At 39.4% G+C, this 8,703-nt stretch overlaps 1 protein-coding gene across 3 annotated transcripts in view; it reads right to left on the bottom strand.

Moving 5' to 3' along the window:
* Positions 1-317: 317 nt before the first annotated feature.
* The window catches only part of LOC143354088 (BTB/POZ domain-containing protein 7), a 39,916-nt gene continuing 31,530 nt past the window's right edge, over positions 318-8,703 (bottom strand). For all 3 annotated transcript variants that reach the window (XM_076787834.1, XM_076787832.1, XM_076787833.1), the window contains 2 exons: positions 6,330-6,542; positions 318-3,577 (listed from right to left, as the gene is read on the bottom strand). In XM_076787834.1, the coding sequence (XP_076643949.1) occupies positions 3,290-3,577; positions 6,330-6,542 (501 nt within the window). In that variant the 3' untranslated portion in view covers positions 318-3,289. The remainder of the gene's footprint in view (positions 3,578-6,329; positions 6,543-8,703) is intronic.

Below are 8,703 nucleotides of genomic sequence, written 5' to 3'. Positions count from 1 at the left end.
TCTCTTTTACCAACTTCAAACAATCAATATTCTTTCGTTTCAATCAATAGCAACACACGTAGAGAATCTATCCCTAAAGTTTCAAATAGAAATTTCAAGTAGTTACAATTTTTCACAACTGCTTCACAAGACTAAACAAAAAAATATACGTTGTACATTTTCTAATTGACAAAAAATCAACAATATTGACTAAGAAGAAAAAAAAGTTCTTTCTCAATTTTCTTTACCTTCTGATACCACAAAAACGGAACGACCAAATTCCGTTCAGCCTCATCAAACCAAAAGAGGCACACGGATCAAGGTAGAATTGCATGTGCTAATATTTAAATAATTTTTATTGAATATCATAGGTAATATGAATTAGCAAAGATCATACCCACAGCGGCATTTTGTTTTTTAAATAAAGAACAATACTGCTCACAAAACACTGATCATATATACCTGTACACATTCTGTATGGCCTACGGCTCTCATCCTCATCCTCTTTCAACCCCTACCCCACCCCCTTACACACACACGCACACACGCAAGCACACTCTGCCTCAAACTCTCACTCATTAAACGTCGGCAACATCGTCTAATTAACATTTTATATGGTACCTTAGAGAGCACGCGCATTCGTGTACGTACACCGGCCACGCAATATCCACAAGCACACACAAACAGACACATACATACATACAGACACACGCATTACAAACCACAGCTGCACGCGTATGCACCTAGAAGTTACACCTATAACGTGATTGTACCTAATAAGCATGAACTTTCCGCGAGGTGCGCCCTCGATTCCGATTACGATTATAAATACATCCTGGAAACCATGGGTCCTCTACTTTCGTTAAGCTGCTCCAAAAGGTAATTTACAATTGGGGGCCGAAAACCTTTCCGAAAATAACCGTTTCAAACTGTCGTACACGGTAGTGCTCGCTTAAATTTGCTAAATCTCGTACGCTTAAATTTACACGCTCCAACCCCACTCTTCCCCCACCACTTAGTGCCTCGAGCACGGTGAAACCTAATCTCAGTAGACAAGGGAACAGGATGAAACTACTACAGGAAAGGAGGCAGACGTATTTCAAAGCGGTGCCGCTAAACGGCAATAATACAATAAACAAAATTTCATCATTTTTGTCCTACCTTCCCAGACGTGTTACCAATGAATTGTTGAGATTCTCCCGAGTAAAACGAGTCCAAACACGACGTGAATCGGACTAGTTTTGTAAATAGCATAATTAAGGATACACGCATGATTGCTATATATGCAGTCTGTAAAAGTAGACCGATTCACGTCGTGTTTGGGCTCGTTTTACTCGGAAGAATCTCAGCAATCCAATGGTACCACGTTCGAAAAGGTAAGACAGAAATGACTGAATTTGAAATACTCTTTTTTTCGTGTTTATTTTTCTACGCTGGCGGCATCCGTTCGTAGTGACGAACCTCGGCCGTTCATGCTCGACAGACTGCGTTTGAGCTGTGTTCGACACGATTTCCCCAAAGAGAAACACCACCCTGTAACGCAAGAACTTGACTTTCGGATGCCGAACTTCGCAAATTTAATCGAGCACTGACGCTCGCCGAGTGAGCGCAAGATATAACGGTTCGAAACAGTTACTGTCGGAACCTTTCCACTCCCCGTTCAGAACCCAGGCCCGGGGCTGTCCCCGCGACCTTCAACCCGTGGACAGGTTCCGAACCCGCGGACACTGGTTCCGCCTGACACGCAAGAAGACTCCAGTTTTTTTTCAGTACATCCCCGTGTGCCACGGCAGCCTTCGAGAATGGGAAGAATAGCTGATCATCGTAGAGACAGGCATCGTTGTGCTTTGTCGCACAGAGCCGTCGTCGAATGATCAGTGGCAGTGAAACTCTACAGATCCTACGGAGCAAAACGTTGCCTTCGTAAAACTCTCTTTAACAGACGGGAGGCTTCCCCGACATTTATGTACAAAAACGAAACTCGATTAGCATAATAATATCATGGGGGAGGCTGGACCGCGGACGCTTCTGCACAGCTCTGGAATTAATATGTTCATTGCTAAGTTTCGTTAATTGAGCTAATCAAACGATGAAGATCGAGAACGAAAGGCAGTGGATTTAGCTAGATCATTGTTTTCTAAAGGAGTTGCTACAGTTTCAATTTCTAATTTATCATACAAGTTTTGAGGGTGAAAATGTTGTCTAGGTACATCGTGACCTTCGTATATGTTGTCAAGGTCATCTCCGACCGTTGCTTGTTGTTCGTTGAAAAGTTATTACAGCTTGTTGAATTATGAATGAAATTGCTGTTGCCTTTGAACAATTTATTGAGAAACTCTCGATCGAGCCTCAAAAATTTTCCTGTAAGTAAAGTGTTGGCAATAAAATGTCAATGCCAGTGTGTATAGGTGTGTAGAGGACTATTCCTGCAACTAACCAGTCCCTAACTCTGTAACTCCTTCCCTATCAGATTGCATACAAATTCTATTTTCTTGATAACTTTCCAATAGAGCAATGCGCGAGGATTAAAAGATCTCAAGGGTTTCTCAGCGAAGTGTCCTTGAACGCAACACATGTGAAGATCATGCTGACTAAAAGCGGATGCCCGAAACAGCAAATTCCACATTTCAGCGCTGAAAAATCTTACAAACACATTTGGCACAGAAAAAAGAACATTGTAAAACCGAACAGAGTGAAAGCGACAATGAACACAAATAATTTCGTAGCGAACATGGGAAAATCATGAATCGCTCGACGCGCTGAATAAAATGACCCTTGGTCGGCAACGTGCTACGTCAGCAGAAACAAGACGTTCTGCTAAATTCGATTACAGTTTTGAACCGGAAAGATTTTGCACGAGTCCCGATCGTTGCAAAGCTCCGGCGGCCCAGCAACAACTAATACAAGTGTATAGACCGCGGTTGTCGGTCGGTCTGAACGTTAAAGTATCGTCGCTAAGTATGGGAACCCTAACTGCCGGTATGTAATCAGTCGCTGCAGACAAACGTACTCGCACAAAGTGTGCACCTTGCAGGCAAGTTCTCGGGCAAAGTAACCGAAGCCAAACACTTTACGCAATGGATCGATATAAACGCGGCGTTCGTTTAACACTGCTCCAAAAACCGTGAAACAGCGTTCCTAGAAACCGTGTCAAGTGTCCACAGAGCAACCATGGCAGTACACGAAGAGTACACCTTGGGGGGAAGAGGCGGGGAAGGGGGGGGGGCGAGTCTACTTTCATTCAGGGAAGGAACTCCTATTAGGGGTCCAAGTCGGATTACTATACACTTTGCTTATCCCGTTAGAAATCTTAAATATATCTTGGTAAGGCAGTGCCAGCACGGTGGTACATGTACGGTGGTGGGGGCGGTCCAGAGAAGTGCCTCTGATGCTGATGGGGTAGCGAAGACCTGTGAGAGCCCATGGTACCGCTGGATGGTGACACGTGCTGAAGAAGATGGGACGTCCCGTCACCGAGATCCAGCTCCAGCTCCTGTTCCTCGATCAGCTGCAATGCTCCGAATGACGCTGTCGCCATTGCTACATCCGGCATCACGCCTGACAGCTGTCCGTCGCTGCAGGAGTTGCTCTCCTGTTGCTGGAACAAAAGAGAATCGGAGCGATCAGAAAACAGCATTTTAATCTTCTATTTGACTTTCGAGCCGACTTCGAAAAGGAACTTCCGGAAGTGCCGAATTCGATACAACGCAATCAGGATGAAACCTAATGAGTTCGCAACGCGTCGACCTTGAAATGCGTCCCACTTTCGAAGCGCCAAATTTACAACGCTCCGAATTTGAAACGCGTAGAAATTTCGGCGCATTAAATTTGCAAAGCGCCAAAATTACAACGCGTTGAAGTTTCAAAGCCTCGAATTTGCAACGCGTCGAAATTTCGAAGCGCCACATTTACAACGCGTTGAAATTTCAAAGCCTCGAATTTGCAACGCGTGGAAATTTCGAAGCGTCGAATTTGCAAAGCACCGAATTTGCAAAGCGCCACGATTACAACGCGTAGAAATTTCAGCGCATTAAATTTGCATAGCGCCACAATTACAGCGCGTAGAAATTTCGGCGCATTAAATTTGCAAAGCGCCAGAATCACAACGCGTTGAAATTTCAAAGCCTCGAATTTGCAACGCGTGGAAATTTCGAAGCGTCGAAGTTGCAAAGCGCCAAAATTACAATGCGTAGACATTTTAGCGCATCAAATTTGCAACGGGCCGACGTTTCAAAGCGTCAAAATTACAACGCGTTGAAATTTAAAAAAATCATTAACTAAGAAAATGAAATTACGTTCAATATCAGTATTTCTGCACGTGTCTTGTGAAGAATAAATTGGAATAAATATCCGCGGTCTATTTAGAAGATGGTTCACTTAACCAGGAAATTTATTTATCGAAAGCATGTTCGGTGCGCTCCTTTACAAAGTTGCGTATTATCTTGTCATCCACTAAACGAGAAATCTCATAGCTTGCATCTTACACGATCCCAGCGATAAGGAACTTAAGAGCAAGTATTCTTAATAGAGAAGAAAGGGATTTAATTAAAAGTTATTATACTACGAAACATAAAATCCTGTGTTCTTCCTTAATACGAAAATATAATAAGAGGAGCGATGGAAATAAATTCGATCAACCGTGAAGTTTACTTTCACGTTCGGGCTTTATACACTGAAAATTCATTTCTATAGGGGATAAAGTAAGATCAAATTTTCATTTCGGTTTGTTGTCTAAGTCGTATGAAAGTTTTGTCGGTACTTCGGATGTAACTGTCGAAATAAACGGCGACAATAACATGGTTTTATCGATTCGAAGCAAGGAAAGGAAAATAATGCCAAGAGACGTTCTCTCGAATGTGACGATAAAAATGATGTAAAATGGTAAAATCGCTTTTTACTGATTGTGTAAAATTTTTAAAGTATCGGGGAATGTCTGCAAGATGGAGTCCGATCAGTTCATCGAAAAGAGTCCAAATAAATTCGTCACTCCAGTTAACGTGTTTTATAGGAGCAATTTATTTTATTTCAATTGTTTTTTTATAAAAAAATGTTTCCATTAATTGTGATCAAATTCCTCTATTTGATATGAACATTAAAAGGTGAGATTAGGATGGCTAACTATTTTAATCATTCATGTATAGATCGTTTGAAATTAATTCTTTATACTAATTTATACTAATTCTTTTTAATAATAACTAAACTACGAAAACAATGTGTTCATTGAAAATTTGGATGCGTACAAAAGTTGTTCAAAGAATCGACAACATGAAAAATTAAATAAAATTAGCGTGTCAGAATGCTGTGTCATTTTATTTCCATTTTATTTCGGGAGATGAATGGAGGAAATTTGATCGTTTATACAAAATGTAACATAATAAAATCAATAAATACGTAATCATTCTTCATAATGTTGTATTAAGTCGCTTATATACCTCGTCAATGGTCACAGGCAATTGTTCAAGGATAAAATAATTTCTTTTTTAATATTAGATCTAAAATTGGATCACAGGGGTGCACCCCAACACAATTCTATCGTACTTATATAAATTATGTCAGAAGTGGTCGGTGGAATTGAGATTAGGCCAACGTGTGTCCTCACTGTCATTTCTGAGAACGTTTGATCTCATGTAGAACATTGATACTAGAAACTATATTATGTGTCTATTAAATTGACAAAACAGACATAAACACGGTTAATAAAAATTGATAAAAGCTTTAAGCTACCCGTTTTTGCAAATTAAAATCAGTTATATATTATTTACCAGACATAATAATTTTTCTTCCATTAGTAGATGATCTACAGATTAGGAAACAAGTTGATCAAGCTTTTATCTCATTATTGTACTGCAGATTTTATGCATTTATGACAAAAACGGTGTACTTTAAAACAGTGAAAACATTAGAAGAGTTTAAAAACATTATTACACAATTATCGACATGTTAAATATATTAAGAAAGAAGATTAATTTCAATTTCACTCCAGATTGTTGCAGTTGAAATAGAATATTTTTATTTTGCATACAGATCCGCAGTCCACTCGTTATTTGTATTGTATTAAGATATTCTTCGAAATGGGAGTGGTTCTATTGGAAACAACCTTTAATTAACGCCGTAAAACACGAGCCAGAGAATTTCCTTTTGCGAACAATGATCCAGCATTTATATCTCACGGAAGGTTCTCGCAGAAAAAGGCCAGCCAATCTGCTGGCGAGGCGAAAAGATTTCCGCCGCCGATAATGGAAACGAATGGCCCCTCGCAGTTTTCTCGTAATTTCGAATCAGTTAGGTTTCTTCGCAATCCCGAATTATGGTGTCCAATTAACGGGAACGTTTCCCCGGGTGTTTCTTACCTCGGCGAGGAGCCTGCAGCTTTCACCCTCGGTGACTATAGCTGGAAGCTCGTGTCTGTGCGCGCAGGACGACGCTGGTCGCGGGAATGTCATGTTCCTGCCATAACACAATGGCGGTGCTGTCCTCGCGTTGATTCCCATGCCAGGAGAATCCATATCCTCAATGTCAGTCAGTCTCTCGTTCTGCTCCTTCACGTTGTACGCGGCCGTGTTCTGCGAAACAGAATGGAAACCGACTCCCATTATCGTTTTTCCTTCGTGCGAGGCGCGATAATGATCAACGATCGATCACATGCCGATTGATCACATCCACACCGTCGCAAACCGCTTGAGAGGCCCGGCGTCTTCGTCATCGAGAAATCGTTCTATTTCTGTCTTTGAGAACCATTTTGTTTTTCCAATATTTCTTCGCTAGACTATTGTCAGCATATTCGCGACATTTTTCTGATTAAAATAAGTCCAAACATGATACAGTTCGAAGCATATTTGCTCGTTTTATTCACGATTTAATAGAACCTCTACCATCCGAACCGGTGGTATGCAAATTAGCATTATCGTAAATAGTTTAAAGCGGGCCATATACGATAGGACTCGTTGCACAAGTTAGTAAATGTTTAATCTGACTACGTAGCTGTTCTAATATCCGAACACTCGAATCGAGTAGTTCGGACAATCGAGGTTCTGCTATCTCGTGGATTAAACAAAGAAATATGAATCAAATTGTGTCGTGTTTGGACTCATTTTAACCAGAAAAATATCAAAAATATTTTAGCAAAAATTTCATAAAGAAATAATTAAAAACAAAAGGGTTTTAATTGTTCTAGGCGAATGAAAAATCCGCTTCGTCGATGTGCAACTTTTTCGCAGAACGACGCTAGAACTCGCATCACTACGCAAAAACTGCTTGAATTAAAAGGTCATGCTGTCTGGTCAGATTTATTCAATACATGATCGAGCAACATTCTAAAGTCTAAAGCATAAAAATGGAAGTTCGCAGGAACTGAAGACGCGTACTCTGAAGACAAATAAACAACTCGATATGTCATACACATTCTGACTTTAACAAAAACTTATGCGCTGCACTGCGTAGGCCATCGACAAGAGTGTGCCTCCTGTTAACATTTTGTGCGACCTTTAGCATAGTATACGCACAAATAAAAGCATCATTACGACTCTCGCGAAGAAGCGGAGCACACGAGGAGACTCTACTTCGTTTTAGATTAAACCGTATCAAAGTTATAAGGGATCAACGTTTATTTTCCGAACGTAGGCGTCTTTGAAATAAAAAAAAAAGGGAAAACTAAAAATAAATTAAAAATTGCTTTTAGTTGTAAAAATACTAAAAAAAATTACTTCGTTACAAAAGAAACAAAAAAAATTATTTCTGCTGAAAATTACTTTTAATTTAAAAAGAAACTAAAAAAATTACTTTTAGTTTTAAAAAAAAGCTAGAAAAAATTATTTTTACTAAAAATTACATTCAGTTTAAATAAAATTATGTGTACTGAAAATTACTTTTAGTTTAAGAAGAAACTAAAAAACATTATTTGTACTGAAAATTACTTTTAGTTTTAAAAGAATAAAAAAAAATTATTTTAACTAAAAATTACTTTTAGTTAAAAAAGAATGATTTTACTACGAATTGCTTTAAGTTTAGAAAAAAAGTATTTTTATTAAAAATTGCTTTTAGTTAGAAAAAAATGATTTTACTAAAAATTGGTTTTAGTTTAAAAAAAAATTATTTCCACTAAAAATTACTTTGAGTTTAAAAAAGAAATTATTTTTAGTCTACTAGAAATTAGTTCCCACCGTTAAATATGCAAATAAACAAATTTCCTGTAGGATCCAACTAGAGGAATAATTAAATTGTTGAAAATGTTCGCGCGCAAATTTCCATTGAATTCGAAATTCCAATTTCGGCGAATAATTGAATACTCGCGGTAGATGTCAATTTGAAACTACCTCGAGACTGCTCGTTACTGTTTCTCACTAACAATTGACTATAATGCAAGGTTCCTAAACATAGTTAGCCTCTTTCAACGTAAATGCATCCTTCCCTCGCTGTTCTCTTGCGATTACGGAAATCGTCGACGCGTCGATACACGCGGGAACACAACACCTTCGGCAATATGGCTGCTCCACTGGGGACAAAGCTGGACGCGTTCAGGACAGAACACTGCGACAAACTGTAATCCTAACGAGACAACATGACCCAAAACCCTTCGCGCCGGAAGCTAAACTCTTGGTACTTAACAAACTCCGGTAACTGGACGTTTGCGAGCGAGAAAAGCGGACACCCACCACTGATATTCATTAACCCAAAGGTTCAAGGTATTTAGCGAGACTCGGAATTATATCCAGACCGCGTAATTTA

Source organism: Halictus rubicundus, chromosome 5, assembly GCF_050948215.1.
Source record: "Halictus rubicundus isolate RS-2024b chromosome 5, iyHalRubi1_principal, whole genome shotgun sequence".
Classification (NCBI taxonomy): domain Eukaryota; kingdom Metazoa; phylum Arthropoda; class Insecta; order Hymenoptera; family Halictidae; genus Halictus; species Halictus rubicundus.
This window is presented reverse-complemented; position numbering and strand designations above follow the sequence as displayed.